This window comes from Lissotriton vulgaris, chromosome 2_1 (genome assembly GCF_964263255.1).
Source record: "Lissotriton vulgaris chromosome 2_1, aLisVul1.2, whole genome shotgun sequence".
NCBI lineage: Eukaryota > Metazoa > Chordata > Amphibia > Caudata > Salamandridae > Lissotriton > Lissotriton vulgaris.
In genome coordinates this window covers 3,060,585-3,081,738 of record NC_141687.1, presented here as the reverse complement: position 1 = coordinate 3,081,738, position 21,154 = coordinate 3,060,585, and the positions used below count along the sequence as shown (strand labels likewise).

The window sequence follows — 21,154 nt, the reverse complement described above, 5'->3', positions numbered from 1 at the left end:
TGAACTTTAAATTGGTAAAGGTTTAAAAAATTGCAAAAACTTTCCTAGCACAGGGAAGGCCAGAATTTTTATGAAGCATGTGTTGAAGACTCAATGTCGCTGAACATTGCATCCGCAAGTGGCAATCCCTCCAGAACCACCATTATCATATCAAGTAAGATGTTCATCTCTGGTTCTCACGGAAACCGCCAGGGACGAAATAGATGCCTGTATGCCTGGATTCTGATTTCCCTTCCAACAGGAGTGGAAGCATTCCTTGAAGGCTCTAGAAATGCCTTCATCAACATGGGAATATGCTGTGGACATCTGCACATGTGGTCCTGCAAGAGCTCCAGTAGCACTGCTATGTCCGGTGGCAAAACCAATGGAAGTGACTGACACACGTCCAACATACATCTAGATCTGAAGAAGAGGCAACGGAACTCAGGCAGGATACAGTCTAGCCGGACCGCATTAAAAAGCCAGGAACCAATGCTCACTAAGCTTTTGAAGCCGAGTTGTGCCCACGTAGAACACAATACGCTCAAGACAACGCCGTCCCAGCTGTGTTCTCTTCATGTCTTTAGGCATTGAGATGACCATTGTGAAGCAATAGAATTAAAATCAGAATGCCAGCCACTGATATTAGGACCAGAGGAAGCCCTCCAAAAATTCTTCCAGGTACGGAGTGTATTAAACCTGTAATTACTCCAAAGATGGTCTGAAAGAGGGATAACAGACCTCATCCAATATGCCTAAATAAGTGTACAATCCCTCTAGTATCAGACATGTTAAAGATATGATGAACTATCTCTCCGAAATAAAGCAGGAAGTTCATACGGACCAGTGCCTGTATCTCTGACGAAGACCTTGCAACCTGGAGTTCAAAATTCTCTCAGGCTGAAGTTAAGGTCACACATTGTTGAAATAACATGGCTTTTAGTCTGCTCTGTGAATCAAACCTTATACTAGAAACATTTAATGAAGGTCGCAGTGGTGCCTCCCTAACTGTGTGAGCCAGGGGAAACAATACTTGCTTACAACAAACAACCCTAGTGTTTACTGTCACTAGATCCACGATGCCTGGAGTAATCCCGCAACAGCCTTGATCATTCAGCATTAAACAACTCCCATTCGAGAGTAACTCAAAAAACGAATGAATCACAGCAGCTGGGGAGCCTTTCAAGTAGCAGGATAAGTTTGCTATTGAATCATCACATACTGAAGCAAGACCTCCTTACAGACTAAAGACACACTTAAAATCTTCTCATAGTCTCTACCACTTACCGCTTAAGAAAACTTCAGGGTCCTTATTTCTACACCTATATCTGTAGAGTGTGGTGGTTTCAGATCTTTAATTTTGCAAACCAGTAGTAGGTAGTCTGTTGCACTGTTCTGTTCAGGATAATCATGTATAATGGTATGAAGCAAGCTCTAAATAAAGCCTCAGTTCCCCCAGCCTGCCACTCGTTCGGCCCAAGATAGATTTTGTATTTATTGTGTCCCTCCAATAGACAAAACCATGTATAGACAGTTGGGGATGAAAGTAGCTGAATATATCAGCTTGGTGTTTGTTACCATCATTTTCTTCGCAGTTGCATTTATTTGTGCAAGCTTATAGTAATATGACATTGGGTCTGATGCATTAAACTGGGAAAAGTATGCAAATTTCTGTGCACATGTGGCAGAACTAGCTTTTGGTGGTGTTGGGCAATGTTCCCATTCATGGTTAGTGTTAAAAGTACGTGGAAAGCTTGCTTTTTGCAAAAGTGATGACCATAATTCTGGTAAAAATACAAGGTTTCAAAATCAGGTGTATCTTCATACAATTCCCTATAAGAAAATTCAGCAGATTGTTCTAAATCTGAGAGCATACTATTTACAGTTTCAATGTCTCATTCATCAGAGAGTGCACTTGGGGTAATGAAATCATTCAATGAATGAAATATGGAATTTGTAAATGTTCAGTTGGACCAAATACATCATATCAAACCCTATCCCAAACTATAACATCTGGTTCTGGAACTGGTGTAATGTTCACAAGGGATAGGTCTCTCTGAGTATGGTGGGATGACGTATGTGGTTTCAGACCCAAGTTCACAGATTGTACGGCAGGGAGGTAATGTCCATTCAGTAATAGGAAAAAGACAGTTACTATACCAATCCAAATTAACAGGAACATGATCCCAATGAAAACCAAAGATGCAACCAAGGGAACACAAGTTAAGGGGTTTATTGATGAGCCATCGCATCACTTTGCACCGCCGGTGCATCACTTTTGTGACGCACCAGAAGGACAAAAAATGTGCCATGTTGCATCATATTTACAAAGTGACGCATCTACATAGATGCGTCACTTTGTATACCCCTGTGGGATGCAAATGCGTCAATATCTTACGCCTACCTCACAGTAGGCGTAAGACTGTGGCAGGCACATTTAAAATGGGACTTGCCCATGTGAAATGACCCATTGATGAATTTGTGTCACTTTCGCGACACACTCCAGCAATGCATCATTTTTGCCCCTACAGATACTTCAGAAATACTGACGTCTCTGTGACTCCTTGCGACATGATGCGTCATACTGTAAATAGGGCGCAATGAAAAGTGACGCATCGCTGTTTTCATTGTTATGCACTTTGCGCTGAGGAGAGGAGATCTGCAGCTACTCAGGATCCCAAACAGCCTACTGTTGAGAATCGGCCACACAGTGAGGTTTGATCAGATCAATGGAGATTAATCTTCTTTCTTTTTTTCCAGCAGGAGGCAGAAGAAGGGCTGTTCTTGTTCCTTCAACTGCCAGGACAGTTACGGGTGCTCTGTAAGATGGCCCATATTCCTTCTTGTCCATGTTCTTTTCTATGACTAGGTCCCCAATCTTAGGGTATCAGGCAGGTCTTGCCGGAACTGGTTTTACTTCTCCAGTGGCAGTGCGTTTTTCTTGGACATTGCTTTGTAATGCCTGGAATTCATTGAGTTATTGTAAAATAGCCAAATCATCATTCAAATCAAATGGTTTTGAATTTGCCACTGTACAGGCACAATAGAGGTCAGGTGCCCACATTCTTCTCCCAGACAGAATCTCATAGGTGTACGTCCTCCCAAGGATATTCTTGGCATGCTGATAAGAGCCCTATGTACCCCATATTGGTGATTGACCCAATTGCTGCCTGCACCTAATACCCTTTATGGTAAATATTGCTTTAGGTCCTGGTTTTTCCTTTCCACCAACATTTTTCCCTCAGGGTGGTCGGGGAGGAGCACCGCAAGGCTATGCCATACTTTCCTTGGCTTCCTTGTAAGTTAGTGAGCTAAACACAGGGCTACGGTCTGAGAGTAACATGCTAATTGCGTATGTCCTGATAAAGACTTGCAAATACTTTATAACAGTTTGGGTGTCAGTCCAACACTGATGCCAAACCCATAGGTATCTAGAGCATGAATCCACTACCACCAAGATGTACTTGTAAGCCCCACCTGAATTCAGGGGGCTGCAGTTGTCCAAATATACACATGTGAGAGGTCTGTCCAAAATAAGTAATGCTGTTTGTGGTGTTTGCGCAACAGTGGAATCTTTAATGTACCGACAGATGTCGCACATTAGGACATTTTTTCTGTGGCCACAAATCGCATTTCAGCATTAGTGTATGAATGTGATTTGTATGCAGTCAGGACTGTATCACCTTCATTGAAAGTGATGTATCTATATCCTGATAAACCTGGGACTACCCGGCTCACCAAGTTGCTTGAATTCACATGTGTGTGCAAATGTTTTGTTGCTCTCATGTCAGTCTGAACAGAACTGAGAGAATCTGTATATTGGTGTTTCCACTGAAGGTCTGATTAAGTTGTAGAAACGTTTTACTCTTTCTGCATAATCCAGAATATATGTTTAGCCAAAATTCCGAAATCCTAAAATGGATTTCAAATCCTTCATAGTCTTCAGAGGTTTAAGTAGCGCACACTTTACTAAAACATTAGCTCTGCCAGGCTCTTGACTACACTTGATAGCTCATATCCCAAAAAAAGGACATTGAGATGGACTATTTTAGATTTTTTCAAATTTGTAGCCCAACCCCACACATATGTTGTTCATGCTGCACAAGTGTTTAAGTAATTGATTGTCCGTCAGATAGATGTCATTTTCATAGGATACTGCCTCCTCATCACATGTTTGTAATAACTCTGACACTCTTGCCGAGAATAGCCCCGGGATGTTTATAGGCTTACGGCAAACAACAGAATAGGCGCTGAGTGCTGAGGGCAGAAAATGTGTCAAATATCTGCTTTTTAGAGCAGTATTTTGGCAGAAGAATGTATTCGTTATATTTAATGTTGTTCTGTATTTCTTCCACACAATATTATTCATCAATGCAGCACTATGTACGTTTTGAACTGCAAATGTTCGGGGGCATGTGTTTAAAAGTTGGATATCCAAATCAAGACGATACGAGTTGTCATGTTTCAGTATGGGAACAAAGGATTGTTCATTAGGGAGGTGCAAGTCCCAGTCATACCTTGGTATTTAAGTTGGTCTTTTCGCATCATTTTGATTGAGTACTGTCTCTATGGATTTGGAATAGATTATAATGGGATTTCGTGGTGACTAGACTCCACGTCCCACCCTACATGATTGCGGTATAATGCCTGAGCTAGTGCTAGTAACCACTCCCACAAGTATGAATGTTTTAAAGGTTCTGGAACAAGGTCAGAGAAAGCAGGCAAATGATGCTTTCCCTGGATGTCATATCCAAAGTAAAGTTCTCCCAAAAAAGAGCTTTAATTTTTCTTGAGATGTCCCCCTCTAATTGTAGTGTAATATTGTATAGTCTATGTGGGACACTGACACTGGTATCAAGTGTTTACACTGTGATATGATCATTCAATACTGCTGTCACCAGAAAAGTATTCAGGTTCTGGCAAGCTGCTGTTACTTCTGCCGCATTGTCTAGCTTCGTCAGAGCCCATTCCCCATTTAGAAGCTGAGTTCGCAGTAACCTGGGCATGTCTAATTTTCAAGCCATCTACTTTCTTCTTTTTGAATTTAGGCTTTGCTTAAGGTTGCTCTACCTGCTTGATAATATGATCTGAATTGCGATTTGTTTCCCTTTTCGCTTTTGGTTGATCCTATTATTTTTGATCTGATTGCTCGTCCCTCTCCGAGTTTATTGATGAACCCTGAAAGGAACAAAAATAATGTGTATCAGTGTCCTGAAATCTGTCAGGTTTCCTAATGTTATCACGATTCCTAAGGATATAACTCTTTTCAGAGGATTCCCATAGGGGAGACCCACCCCTTGTTCATGAATTATTTTCTTTATTGTTATTGTTAGATTGCTTGTTATCCCATTTATTTTTGGAAGAAGAGGGTGTTTGGTTCAGGTTGTCCTTGTCAGGTTTCCCCACCATTTGTGGCTCCCTAGGTTTGGCTCCTAAGCTATCTCTACCTAATGTGTCATAGGGTTCTTCCATAATTTTCGGTAACTCCTTATTTATAGGAGCTACTGCCCTTAGGCACTGGTGAATGGCCACTGCTGCTCCTCCCTTTTTATATTGCTCAGCATAATTGCAGGGACTTGGGCAAAATTTCCCATTAGTTTCATCCCCAAGTCCAGGGCAGGTCCTGCCCCGTATTCAATCTGTATCTGTTTCAATACCTCTGGAATTACTGCTCTTGAAGGGGTACCGTGTATTCTGATATATACAGCAGCAATGATTGTTCCTCATGTGATACAATCCTCAATCAAGGGAACCATCCCCATTGGCAAGTACATTTTTAGCATTCTATATTTTTACTGCGGACCGTTTGGGGAAATACTTCTTCCAGTTTTGCAATTTTTTGTACTTTCCAAAACGGAATATGTTCCTGTTTGGAGGGGATTGTTCCCATTACTGATTTTAGTGTCTCTGGGTTAATAGAAGGTGTGGTCTGATGTGGACAGAATGGCGCATTTCTCTTGTGTTAAACTGTTAATGTTTGCATGAAAAACTGAACAATGTGTCTGTATAGCCCAACTATGTCTTTCTATAGTGCATGGACTTTGTCTACTGTTAATCTCAGGATGTGGAGTGTATGCCACTAACACCGGCCAGGCCACTCCTTCTGTGCTGAGTGGGCTGAGTCTTACAAGAGATGTTGTGTGTTGGAGGGTACCTTTAAAATAGATTCTGTGTTGCTGGTAAGTTAACGGGACTTCAATGTCTTCATATGGAATGTATTCCTCCAATAGTTCCACTACAATGTATGCGTGGAACAATTTAGTCTGTGGATCTGGAGGTGGGAACTGAACCCAAGAATAGAATATCTCTGATCCGAACACCTAATGTGCCTTAATCAAGAAGGTAACACAGCCACCTGTTGCGGGTACGCAGTGTTCTAACAAATTTATAGTTACTGCATATCAGCAGTTTTCTGAAATATTGAGAGCATTTGCAAATTCGTCTTCCCCCGAACCCAAACTGCCATTTGTTGGAGCAGTCATTCTCAAAAATGAGAAGAAAGAAAAAGTTTAAGAGCTAGGTTTTTGCACAATGTGGGAACTTTTTATCCTTACCAACTTGTTTAAACCTTCAGCTAATACACAGGGTATATCTGCCCAGGTGAGGCGAATTTCCCTTCCCACTTCAGTCATCTATGAAAAGTGTGAGTAGGGCTTTCTGAGAAAGCATGACTGAACTACTCATATTTTTGATTTTACAAAAAAGAACAAAACCAACATTGGCGGTGCCATATCATGTAGTTCCTAGGAATCACCGGGACCCGGGCATTTTGGATGACCTAAACTGAGGGCTTGGTGTACAAACAGACTCTGGATACCCCCACTGGATTCATCAGCCATTAGACCAGCTAGCTCAACAGTGTCACTACCACCCCCCTGTATCTCACAGTGGTGTAGGTTGTTTATGTCAACCACTGAACATAACAAAACCCATACCTCAGGGATCGTGTAAAACAGTACAGTACGTTTTGCTCAGTCGCTGATGCTTACTTATTCTCAGAAAATATACAGGAAGGCGATTAGGACCTTTTCAAAAAGTATTTATTGGTCCAGGTTCAGTCTTGTGTAAAACATATTTGCTGAGACAATAAGGAGACAGAAGCATTTGAAAGAAACAGCCAGTATCAATAGGGTAAACAGTAGACCTATTTCTAGCATAATGCTAAAAAGATGATCACATACAGTACATATAGGACAGTAGCACTTACATACTCCTATAATACGTGTCCTACCTAATTTGCCTAACTGTACCTTTCCTAGATATATAGGTGTAGAATGTATATGTATGTAGGTAGCCAAGAATCGCCTACGATAGCTCAAACCCCCTCACCTGATGGTAGATAATGAAGGACCACTTCTCTAGTCCTAGGATGACACCCCGCTAGCAATGTCAGACCCCTACGTTTTCGAAGGTTCAGCATGTAGAACCCCGTGTCAGCTTGGGAATTCTCCTCTAATTTGCAGATGGGAATATAGGTCTTATATACAAGAGTGGTCACTTCAGGGTTTCTTCTAGAATCAATATGTGTTGAAAACAATCATAAATGTTTTGCCAAGAGTCATAAATATTTTTCAAAACAAATTCTGACATGTACAGCTGGCCTGTTGGCCAAGGAGGGAAAAAGTGGTTGTGACATGTTTATGGACATCAGGTACAGTGTTATTTTGATAATATTGTGGAGAGAGAAAATGGGTTTAGATTAATGGACAGGAAGATGTGGCACTCATAAGTGTCTGATTTGAATAAGTGTTTTGATTTCCAAGTTCATGGTGCAAAACAGGTCAGGGGAAACAAACCCAAACAACAAACAACTCCTGCACTGGTATGGGGAGGCCTATACCAACTAGATAAGAACCAAGGGGCATATTATCAAGAACAGGTGTTACATTATCGCGCTTTTATCGGCAGGAAAGTGCCGATAAAGCGGCGATGATGTGCTTGATAATATGCTCTATGAATTCCAATCGAAGCCCATGTTAAATGTGAAGACATCTAACATGGGCTTCGATTGGAATTCATAGAGCATATTATCAAGCACATTATTGTCGCTTTATCGGCAGTTTCCTGCCGATAAAAGCGGCGATAATGTAACGCCCGTTCTTGATAATATGCCCCCAAGTCCTGTGCACATGTTTGTATAGTAATAGGTCCTGATGTCAGAACTCAACATAAAAGCCAGTGTTCAATCAAATCAATGAATCTCAAAATCCGGTTTCGTGAATAGAAACGATTTATAGTTCAATTTTGATCAGTACAATTAAAGAATAGCCATCCGACATATGTTTTGTCACACCGTGTAGAAGATGTGACTCATCAGGGCGCAGGGCCCGGGAGTAAAAGACCGTCTGCGAGTCTGAAAAAGACGATACCAAGATTGTATCCTGCTCAGCGGGAAAAGCACATATGGGGTGAACTGTCCAGATCGAAAGCAGGGATCTTAGATTTGAGAAGAGGATCACACAGATCAGTATGACGAGTAACCAGGACCAGGCTCCGGATTGCGGAACCCTGCGCCCTGATGAGTCACCTATTAATATACAAATGTGTGCACAGGACTTGGTTTTTATATTGATAATATACTAAGGGGCAGATTTATGTCGGACTTGTGCCACGTTTACGCCGCCGTTGCATCACGCAACGGCGCAGAAACGTGGCGCATCCCTGTGACCTATTTACAACATGACACATCTAGGCAGATGCGTCACGTTGTAAAGCCCTGCGCCACATGAAACCTGCGTCAGGTTTCATGTGGGCGTTCTGTCGCAGGGTGGGCGTTCCCTCGTAGGAAAGCCCCGTAAAATTGACGCAGTGAAATCTACAAGATTTCACTGAGTCAGTTTTACGAACCTGCTGTGCCAAATCCTTATGCCTGCTTGAAGCAGGCGTAAGGAGTGACGCACCACGTTATGTATGGGTGGCCTCTGTACATTGCAGGAGTTGCGTCGAACTTGCGAGGCTACTCCAGCAATGCGCCGCCCGTACACCACAAGATGCATCACGCATCTGCCCTTCCTTGCACCATGGTGTGCTGGATTGTAAATGCGGCGCATCTCTGGTGCCGCAAGGAGGGAATTGCGTGACGCATCAGTGCTGGCGCATGCCTGCTGATTTGTAGAGATGCGCCAGAACTCATAAATCTGCCCCATTGTGCCTAATCAGAAAGCGACAAAGCTCAGTACTTGGTAAAAGGTCACCCTTCAGAACGGTTATTGTTGTGTGGATGGGACAATGGATGTAAAAAGGGGCATACATGACAGGATTAGTCTATCGGACATGACACCCCTGGGGAATCACTGTCAGGTCCAGGAGGCTGAAAATGTTTACAAAACCGGCCCCCAATAACAACACCAGCCCCCACCCTTCCAGCCTCCCAGGAAAATGCCTGATGCCCGGTACAGCCGGTCCTGCCCTGGTTTACTCATGTGAAGAATCAGGTGATAGAGAAACTGAAGAGCACCTTTTCTGACACCCAAAAAAACTGCTGAATCATGCGTTGGTACTACAGAAATACTATATTCACACTGTGACTGAGACTGAGGTCTTCAATCTGTGGGGCATGACCCCTAGGGGGGCCATGGAGTCCTGGGAAGGGGGTCGCACATTCCCCAGCTTCACTTGTCCTTGAAATTCAAAACGTTTACCTTTCTTTTGGAAAAAGACAGCCTTCTGTGATGGCTAATTTAGATTGTTAGCAACTGCTTGCCTGAATGAAATGCATATGTGCAAGTTAATCTGCTAGTGTAAAGGATGCTTGGGAGCGGTTCTGGCTTTAATTGATCAAATCACTTCAAGCTTTGTGTTGACAAAGATTAGATTTTTGGAGTGGAAGTCAAAAGAGTTAACAACTTGACTGCTAAGTGCTTGCTTTTCATTTTAACTACATTTAGACAGCCCTTAGTACCCCTAAAGAGGTGTTGAAGGGAAAGTTATGTAAAAAATAAAATTGCAATACATATTCTCAGGTATTACTAAAATCTACCTTTTGGAAGGACCATTTTGTCGTAAAACTTTTTGCACATTTTTCAGCAGTCTATCTCACACTGTGTGTAATTTAAGTATAAAAGAATGAATTACATATATACAGAGCTTGCTGTGACCTCACAGCACTATCAATACACATCACTATTCTCGACTGCACCAATCAAAATTTAATTTGGGTCTTTCTGGTTACACACAGATCTCTGCATTGCATTAACTAAAAGAGGTTTTATAATGTATTACAGTGCATTTTCCACTTAGTAACAACTTTTGAAATGTATTTTTCACTTACGTTGCCATTTATTTTATAAGTAGTCACCTGAGGGTGAAAGACCTAAAAAACGTACAGAATATTTAGGGCTTATTTATAAGAGGTTTGCATCACCGACACTTTCCGGTGTTGCAAGCGTATCAACGATACCTATTAGGAGGTGCACAGTCACCCTGCATGGCTTTGCATGGCCTCATAGATATGGAATAAGACACAGCAAAGCAAGACAGAGTTGCCTTACTCAGCGCCGAGGAGGTTGATGCTGCTCCATGTTTACCAGTTCACATAAACCTATGGCAGCTCCAAAAATGGACGTAGAGGCATAACGAGGAGAAATGTTTTAATTTGTTAATGTTAATGAAATTTGTCGAACGCACGAATTCCAGGGGGTGTCTTGGCGCTGTTGACTGCCGTAAATCCTCCTCGTTGCTCAGTTTTGGGAAAATTAGGTTTTCAACTTTCTCCTGAAAATTGTAATAGAAACTACTCCTCTCAACTCGGCTGGAAGTGTGCTTCACATCTTTGTGGTGCCATAATAAATACTTTGATCGCCCTAACCCCAAACATATTCTAGGGCCCTTCATCATTTTGGTCCCTGAGGACCGCAGCTGTCTGGCCGGATGATATCAAACAAATGGCTTTTTGAGCGACCAAAGTCCTGTGTCATTTAAAGCCTTGAACGCTAAACAGAGGGCCTTAAACTCAACTTGTTTGGACACTGGAAGTCAATGTAGTCAGCGAATTTCCTTGGTAATAGAATCATATTTGGAGGTATTGTTCCACAATCGCGCAGCCGTGTTTTGGATAGATTGAAGTTTTTGGCTAAGATGCTTATGCATGCCCAAATAGAGACTATTTACAATAGTCCAATTTAGTCTGGACCAGAGTGGTAACCACCAGCTTTCTCGACTCAGTGGGGACATAAGGCATGTTTTTCTTAAGTTTTTTAATCATGCAATGGGAGGCGGTGACAGTAGCATTGGTCTGCTGAGATAATGCTAACTTGTTGCCAATCCACACATCTACATTTTTTGCCTTTGCCACAGATTTAGGTACTTCACCCATCTCTACTGGCCACCAGAAATGTTTCCATCTGGGATCTATTCCCCTAAAGATATTGACCTCAGTCTTGTTGGAGTTTAGAGTTAAACAGTGCTGGCTCATCCATCTGTTGACTTCTCTCATACAGTTCTTTAACTGAAGAGGGGGAGCAGTTTGTTTCTTATATGCTGCCACAACGATCTCTGTGTTGTCCACATAGGATTTCTCCCCATTTTTCTGCAGCTGACATCAAAAGTAGAAAACGCCTCTCTGGATTGGTTTGGGATATGCACGGAAAAAGGACAGAAATTCAACGTAAATAATATAAATAACTAGCTTACCCGTCGCGCGTGGCTGCAATCTTAGAAGAGAGGAAATTCAAGTAAACTTGTTATGATAACATTCAATTTACATTCTGTCATTTTTATTGAAACTTACTCATTTTAATATGGAAAACATTTCAAAGTGTTGTTTAAATTCTATTTACTTATTCGAGTGCTTGTGGATACACGATATTTTTAGTTTTTCCGTCTGGTGCGTACATGAATAAATCAGAAGGTTTTCTGACGCGTGAGCTGGCCACATACAGTTGTCCATGTGAGAAGCATGGATTCTCCAAATCTAGTCCACACACTTGCAGTGATTGTCCTTGTGCTTTGTTGATGGTCATTGCAAAAGCGAGTCGCACCAGAAACTGTAAACGTTTGAATTCAAATGGCATATCTGTTGGTATCATTGAAATACGTGGCAACAGTACATCTTCCCCCTTGAATTTCCCATTCAAAATTTAGCTCCGTTTACATTTTTCATCATCTTTTTCACCGAAAGTCTTGTACTTTTGCAAAGTCATGGTTGCTAATTCAGTCTTTGATAGATTATGAGGGCCCTGGGGGGGCGATCTTTAAAAAGGTTTATGCCAGAAACCTTCGCAGGAGTGTACTCGACAACTTCCCAAAGTTTCATGGCAATCGGATGAATAGTGTAGTAATGCATAAAGGACCACCAGACAGACAGACATACATTCGTTTTTATATATATAGATTTAAATAATATAATTTCAGCTGGATGGACACTTTCAGAAAGTCTCCCCACCTGTCACATGGTCAACATTAAATGTAATCATGGGAAAACTGAAGAACATCCTTTTCCTCTGTAGAAGGAATCCGTCATGAACACCCCACTAAAAAAAAGATAAATTCTCTTTGGGTTTTCAACATTCTGCTCTATTAAAATATAGAAATCTAAATATGCTACTGCATCAATGATATAAAGCCACAGTCTTGCATAAACAGAGGTGCCTAGGCTGGCAGGTTTGCAAAACTAAAAAAGAATCATGATGAAGGTGGGCCTACAAGCCAGGCTGGAAACAGAAAGAGGACAACATGTTAGAAGAGGCAGCCACTGGGACAATACTATAGACACAGAGAGAGGACTGTTTCTGAGTGTGCATCTGTCATATTTGACCCTAAATTCTAGGATCTCAGGTTATTGGGCAATATAACACCGAGACAGAAACAAGTATAAATTGTGTGGTTGCAATACTATTCTGTTATCTAAACAGCGGGATACAAAGCAGGCTACAAATAAGTCATTCTAAAAGTAATGGCTGACTCCAATATGGCGGCTTTCTGACAAGGGACAGGGATGTGTGGAGATTGTTTTAATCAAAGTGTTGCATAGGAGGAGGGGTAAGGTTGGGAGATCAACATAAGGTACAGAGAATCACTGTAGTGAGCCAGGAACTCAGCAGATAGGGCAAGAGCGATAGAGGAAGGGGAATGATGGCTGATGGCAAAGAAAATAGTTGCGGAAAAATTGATGGAAATAGTACTTTGGCAAACATGAAACTGATAAGAGAAGCACATAAGGAATAGCACAGTAACAAGCATTGGTAAAGTAGGGAACAGTATGGTACAGCCTATAGAAATGGACGGAAAGTTAGTGACAAGCACCGGAACCATGAAAAGCTAGTAAAGCAAGGAGGCAGGATGAATATAGATATATAATAAATGCAATAGATTTCAATAGCACAGAGCAAATGTTGTGCAGGGAAAACCTAAAAATGGGACCTTCTGATTTGTACCAGGGAGCTTTTTTGCCTTGGTCCTTTCTTCCCATGTGACCAGTACTGGTACTGTGGTACCAAGCAGGAGTGGCTGGGGCAGCACACATTGGACAGAGGGCAGGTGAGAGGGGGCTGGTACAAAAAGCTGACCATGTAAGACAGGCAGAGGGGGCAACCAATGGAGCATGGAGGACAGGCAGGAGAGAAAGCAGACAGACTTAGTTATTTTCCCATTTTAACAGCTAGCTATAATTTCTATGTTTTTTTTATCAAAAGCTACAAATTGTTTACCAAACCTAACTACAATATTTCTTTAATTTTTGACTTTTTGATAAAATGTTCGTACTTTTTTTATCATCCTAAAAGTTGAGCATATCTAAACCCTCCTCAGAAATCCAGTGTCAACCCCCCCCGCCCCCAACTACGCACAGCATTTGGCCACTTTCAGTGGGGGGAGTTTTCCACAGGCCCTGATATCTAGTGAGACCTTACTTCCAACCCCTAAGCCCCTCTAAGTGCCCACATTTCTGGGTAGAGTTTGTAACCTTTCCCCCACATTTGCCCTAAACCCTACATCACATGGCCTCTTAGCCTGTGCAAGTCTAGAAACTACACCCAATTCTCCAGAGGTGCCCAACCACCTGCTGGTACCCAGCCTCTTGTGAGGCACTCCACCTATCCCCATACAAGTGTTTAAACCCCTGTTGTGCCTGACATTTGGCTGTGTGCAAGGGGGTGTTTGGGGCAGGGTATGGCTAGGAGATCAGGCCATGCACTAAACCCCTGTGTGTGCCCAACTACCAGGCAGGCCCCAAGCCCTTTCCCTCTCGGGTGTTCCTAGCCCACTACACATGGCCGATGGGTGTGCACAGCAGGTGATTTAGCTGTAGCCTCTGGACCAGCACTGCACCCAAACCTCTTCAAGTGCCTAAACTCCCCATAGACAAACAACCTCGAGGATGTCCAAACTCAGATTCTCACGGCCTTCAACAGTATTCTGTGGGGCTTTTTGTACACCCTCTATCCAGTGCCCACATCCTTCACCGAACACTCCATAGACACCCAGGCTCCCCTTGCTGTACAGAGCTATTGGCAGGGCAAAATAGAAGGCTGGGTGTAGGACCTAGCTTATGGCCCGACACTGTACCCATACTCCCATAGTTGCCCAACCTCTACTGTGCCCAGCCTTTGGCCGTGCGCAGTAGAAGGCTCAGAGTAGAACCTAGCCTGTGGCCAGGCAATGTATCCATCCTCCCACTGGTGCCTAACATCTGCTGATCACAGGCATTGGCATGGTGCAATAGAAAGTTGGACATATGAACAAGCCTGTGGCCAGACATTGGACCCATCCTAACACAGCTGCCTAACTTCTTTTAAAGCATGGCCTTTGGAAGGGTGGAGTAGAAGACTGGGTGTAGGACCTAGCCTGTGGCGATACATTGTGCCCATCCTCCCACAGGTGCCTAACCTCTGCTGTGCATGGCCGTTGGCAGGGCACAAAAGAAGGCCGGGAGCAGTGGTGGGCTGAATCTGCGCCAAACCCCTCTCCAGGCAACCAGTCCCCACTGCACACATTCTACAGCCTGCACAATGGTAGTTGTTTCACTGTTGTTTTAAAGGTTTTATTGCTAGAGTGATCTATAAATTTCATTTTGGCCCTGCGGCTCAACCTGCCCCCCTAAGAGGTTTTTCATTTCTTTTTTCAGGACTTGGGGTCCAATGCCTCTGAGTCCTGTAATAACTGCCTCAACATATTTTCCATGTTGTGGCCATCCAATCAGGATCCAGCTGTCCACTTTTATTTGGCCAATCAGAGCATTTCTGGACACCAATGGTCCAGAATTGTCTATTATATCACAAGATTTAACCCCTTCATGCCCACCTGAGCAGTTTTTTAAATGCTTATTCCTTGAAAACAGCTGAACGGATGTACATCATGTCACAAATCATGCTTTCTGAGTAAAGTTATATCTCTTTGTCAAATTTAGAATAATTCAGTTCATCTTGTTTCAGAATCTTCCTCTAAAACAGAGCTATGAGTGTGGATGCATTTGAATCTGTACCTACCTCCCCCTCAAGAACGTTGAGTCATGAACTGATGCACGTGCAAAAAGTAATGCAGGGCAATTTGCACATGAAACGCATTTGGCATGTAAAGGACATTTTGCAAATCCACCCAATCAATCTAGGAATCTGCACAAGGGCAAAATATGTTTATTACTTCAACCACACTAGGGCAGTTCAGGAAAACAAACTTGGGACCCTCACCACTCCCAAAATTTAAACTTCAATTGCGCCACAGCAGAACAGATGTTAATGAAGGAACCCGAAACATGCCCTGATCTCAGTGAATCATATGGACTTTCCTTTTTTTAGAGGATTGGGAGAAATGGGGCAGGATCTATATGGAAGTTTGAAAATGTCACATTTTTTTAGATATGCCCAACTCCCTTTTCTATCAGTGACAATCATCCAGTTTATGGTTGCACTTACAAAGACATGTTTGTACATCTGTAGTAACAATCCTGATGCCTGTGATGAAACCCCATTCTACTGCACCCCCATGGTGTTCAGTGGGCACCTTAAAATATTTACACACCTACACTAACATCGGTTGACACTATTTTCACCTGTGTGCATTAGGGTGCATATTTACAAGAGCATTGCGCCACCGGAGTGTCACGTTTTAGCAGGCTTCAGTGTCGCCGTCCCCTGCTCCATATTTCTAAAGCGGTGTTAAGCCTCTTTGCGTGGCCTAACGCCACTTTATAACTATCACAAATTTCGCTTGTGTCTGTGGCCTGTTGGAAACACATCTTTTTTATAATTATGTTTGTGTCAAATGTTTATGTTATGAAATGTACTTTTATGATTGTTTAATGTAAACAATCGAATAAAGATATTTGACCTTTACCTATCACAACCTTTCATGCAGGTATCTGCTCACATTCACGGTACATCAACAGCAGTTGGATAGATGCACACTGATGGAGATCTGTTTTGTGGGTCTCACCCTCTTCTTCATTGGCCATAAAGGTAGAACTAATTCCAGTTAAATAGAAGAAATACATTGAATACAAATAAGTCAGAAAAAACATGAAGAACTTAATAGCCATAGACCCTAGTGGTGCCTATGTCTAGATGTAGAAACTGAGGAGCTAGATTTCTTACCACCCCTAAACACCCATAACACAGCACAGCTCACAGTTCAGCCCATCAGGTCTTTCCTCCCATGAGGCCACAGGCAGTAATGCTGGTATTGCGCTGATGATGCAGTTTAACATTTTAAAAGGCTTCTTGTTATGAAAAAGCAAAACAGAAACAGATTGCTTTCTGCTTGAAATGCATGTAAGAGGTATAGAATTTGGGTGTATAATGAGTGAGTGAATTTGCAAATGGATCTTAGTTCCTCAATTACGAAAGCACTCTTTAGGAAGAGGAATGTAAAATCAACAGCTAATACCATGAAGTGAGGCAGCACTACTGGCCTGGGTGGATCCCATGTCTGTTTTAAAGAATTGGTAACAATAGGCAGAGAATGTGTCCTTTGTCTATAATTTCAGTGCTCATGTGTCCTCTTCTTCTTCTTACCCTGTAGGTGCTGTTATATCTCTGAAGTGTGATAAAATCAGTGGTTCCCTGGTGCAGATTGATGCCGGCAATGGCCTGGTGTTCGGAATGAATGAAGCTGGAATTATTTCAATCCTGAACAATTTAGTCTGGACTAAGCTGCAGGGAAAATTCCTCCACGTCTCTGTTGGTGCAGCAGGAGTGTGGGCCGCCGGCACCGATACCCATCCTTACAAGATGATTGGTGGAGACTTGGTCAAGACCCAGGGAGGTGGGTGGAACATTATTTACATTTATATTCAATGATCAGAACCCCTTAACACATGTAGTCATCTGCTGGTCAGCATGACAAACACAACCTTCCATTTTTCTGAGCTGAATAATTTGATTATAATAAAATTGATTAATGTTACACATGCTATATGTAAACCTTAGAAAGAATAGAAGCTCAGTATGAATCTCTCGATAAAAAGGTATCATCCAAATGCTTACTGTTATTCTTACTCTTACTCATATTCTTACTCTTATTCTGATTCCTATTCTGATTGTCAGTCTTAATTCTAAATGTATTATTTTTATTCTTAGTCTTACGCTAAATCTAACCTAATCTCTAACTCATATTCCTATTCATAATCTTACTCTTACTGTTATTCTTCTTATTCTTACTCTTATTCTAATTCTCACTATTATTCTTAATATTATGCTTGATATTCTTGTTCCTATTGCCCCTCTTTCTTTTATTAGTATTATTCTTATTTGGATTCTGTTTATTCTGACCCATCCACTTAGTCGTCCTCCTACTCTTATTATTATATGTAATCTTAATCTTACTGTTATTCTTAATATCCTTTTTTACTCTTACTTAATCTTTTTTGTCTTTTACTCTAAATCTAACTTTAACTCTAATACTCATATGCCTATTCTTATTCTTACTATTAGTATTTCTCTTACTATTATTATTATTATCATTATTATTCTTATTCATAATCTTATTCTTATTCTCACTTTTATTCTTATTATTCTCATTCATACTCTGAATATTATTCTTAATATTCTTATTCTATTTAGTCTTACTCTTAATCTTAGTCTTTCTCTTATTCTTATTCCTACTCCTACACTTATGCTTGTGCTTAGTGTTAATCGTAATCTTACTATTATTCTTATTCGTAATCTTACTAATATTCTTAATATCCATATTCCTATTCTGTTTATTCCTACTCTTACTCTTACTCTTATTATTATGCATAATCTTAATGGTACTATTATTCTTAATATTCGTATTTTTACTCTCACCATTACTCATATTCTAGTTAGTCTTAGTCGAGGTGTAGTTTTACTTTAAATATATATTTTACCCTAAATCATATTCCTATTCTTATTCTTACTATTACTACTTGTCTTACTCTCACAATAATCATTATTATTACTCTTATTCATACTCTCACTCTTAATCTTACTCTTATTATTATGCTTATTCTTCTTATTCTTATTCCTATTCTTATTCTTAATCTTACTGTCATTCTTATTAATCATTTTCATATTCTTATTTTTATTCTTATTTTTCCTCCTATTCTTATATTTATGATTAGTGTTATTATAATCTTAATATGATTCTTATCATTCGTATTCTTACTCTTACTATTTTTCTTTTTTTTGCTGTATTTCTTTATTTATTTTTAGTCCTCATTAAGCAAGTTTAATAGGAGTATGGAGGAGTCAGAGGTCCTAATATCCATTCAGTGCTTTATTCACTGTGATCTGATTGTGCCCTGGATGGGATAATGTTAACCTTGTCCTCTTTTTGTCCATCCTCAGGCAAACAATTTTTGGAGCGGGAGGAGCTAGTCTTTATGACTTCTCAGTTCAAGAACCAACTTGAAATCGTTGTTACCTTTGCCTTAATCATTGGACCTGCTAATGTTAGTCTGGTTGTATCTTTCCCAGATATTCCAGAATTCGTTTTTCTTGATGTCCCTCACCTGTTTATCTAGTTTATACACCCTACAGAGTTTAGCCAGTCAGTGTGCTTTGGTGGCGTTTGATTTACCCCAGTTAAAACAGATCTCCCTTCTGGCTAATAATATTAGTAAAAAGAGAATGTTTAATTGGCCCTTAGATAATGTTAGAAGGTCTATGTTATAGGGAATCCCAAAAATAACTATTTCCATGCTTACCTCTATGCTTTGTTCTATCACGTCAGAGAGGATCTTACCAATCTGGTTCCAATAATCCTTCAACATTATGCAGCCCCGGAACATGTGCAGGTCATCCGCTCTTTCTTCCCCACATTTAGGACACTTTATTACTTTGCTGCAGTTCATCTTTGACAATCTTTTTGGGGTCCAATAAGATCTGTGTATCGTGAAGAGATGTTTTTTCTTCAATGGGGCAGATTTTGCTTCTCGGCCAATGATTGCATTTGAGGTTTGCCCAAAGTGTGAGATGTCTAGCCCCGCCATGTCTTTTTCCCAGATTTTGTTTGGTGCTTTATATTCTGTTTCACCTGCTCTTATAAGGGCCCAATACCAGTAGGATATTTATTTTTTAAATACCTCTGTGTTCAAATGTTTTTGCTCAATAACCTCATCTCCTTGTAGGTTTTCCTTTATGTCTTTTATCCAGCTGTTTAGTTGATAGTGTTTGAATCTGTATAGTGATCCTTGAGTCTCTTCGTATAGGATTTCCCATTGTACAATATGTTTTTTTTCTATCAGCTGCCCCAGTCGTTTATATAACCATCCCTTAGTTGGGTCACTAGGGCATCTTTTAGACATTCGGTGGTACCTGGGGATTCCGAAATTGGCGCATGCTTACTGTAATACAGTGATTTTAGGGTCCTCCTTATTTCGTACCAGGTTCTTGCTGCTGATTTTATTGTCTTTAGTTTGATCTTTTTTTTTGTGGGGGTATCCAAATTTGTGTAGATTGAGAAATCCATATGGGCGCATGAGGGCTTTCAGGTACATAGGCCAGGTTTCAGGTTTATCTAAAAGTCTCCTTGTGTTATTGAACTAGAAGGATATGCAATGCTCAAGTAGGTCTGGGCAGGCAATTCCTCCCTGCGCTTTGTTCATTCTTAGCTTTTTCCATCCAATTCTGACCCCTTTGGCTGCCCAGATGAAACTAGCTAGCTCCCCTTGCAGCCTTTTGATTTGCCCTGCCTTGAAACCCATCTGGATGGAATTAAATAGGTATGTACATTTTGGTAATATTGTCATTTTAATTAAGTTGGACTTCCCTACAAAGGATAGTTGTAAGCCTGACCAGGCCTTGAGTAATTTCCTTATGTCTTTGTGGATTCTGGTGAAATTCAAACTAGCTACCTCATCCAATTCCTTTGTGTATTCTATTCACAGGTATTTTATTTTGTCTTTTACTAGAGGGTTTCCAGAAGTAGTATTTCACTTGAGAATTTCCGATTTAGATTGATTCACCAAATAGCCTGAGACTGCCCCAAACTGACCTATAATCTCCTCTATTTTGGGGTGTCAATTGGTTATAGTTGGAAGTGAATATCATCAAGTAGTCCGCATAAAGTGCAACATTTTTCTCCCAGTCTTGATGTTTAAAAGGTACAATCCCCTCTTCTCCTCTCAACAGGCAAGCTAAGGGTTCAATGTAAAAGTTAAATAAGAGGGGGGACAGGGGGCACCCTTACCTTGCCTTGTGCTTCTTTCTATCTGTATGTTGTCTGTAAGGGCGTCATTGACTAATATTTTAGCCACAGGGTTTTTATAGATGTTAATTATCACTTTTTCTAGCTTGTCCCCCACATTAAATTCAACTAAGGTGGCGGTCAGGAAAGGCCAAACCTTTAATACATGTGTCTTAAACCGTTAGAGTTGAGGAACCTGCCACCCACCAGACTTTATACAGCCGCTAGTACCTTCGGCAGCATGATGGGGTAAATAACAATTTCTGCTTGCCTCCCTCCGCCCATGGTGGTGTCATCCCTAAAATCATCTTGGTGGTCCTGGGGTAGTGTTATCACGTGGGTATATAATGTTTGGTTAAAACACTGGAATGCCTGTACTTACAAAGCATTCCCCATAATGGGTTCTCCTTTTGATGTACACAGGGATCGAACCACCATTCTTGGTTGCACCCCTTTCAGTATCAGCAAGAGGACACTCCCCTCTCCACATAAGTCCCGGCCCAGGTTTGTTTCCCAAGGTCGACCATTTCTCTAAATTCTGCAAACAGGAAATCAATTGGGCAAGTGCGGAGGTACTGGGAAAGATATTGTATAT

The 21,154-nt window shown here is 41.2% G+C and overlaps 1 protein-coding gene across 1 annotated transcript in view; it reads left to right on the top strand.

Moving 5' to 3' along the window:
* LOC147729443 (fish-egg lectin-like) overlaps positions 1-21,154 on the top strand; it is a 174,011-nt gene that overhangs the window by 5,882 nt on the left and 146,975 nt on the right. The window contains exon 2 of the mRNA XM_086959055.1: positions 16,933-17,175. Within this exon, the coding sequence (XP_086815181.1) occupies positions 16,933-17,175 (243 nt within the window). The remainder of the gene's footprint in view (positions 1-16,932; positions 17,176-21,154) is intronic.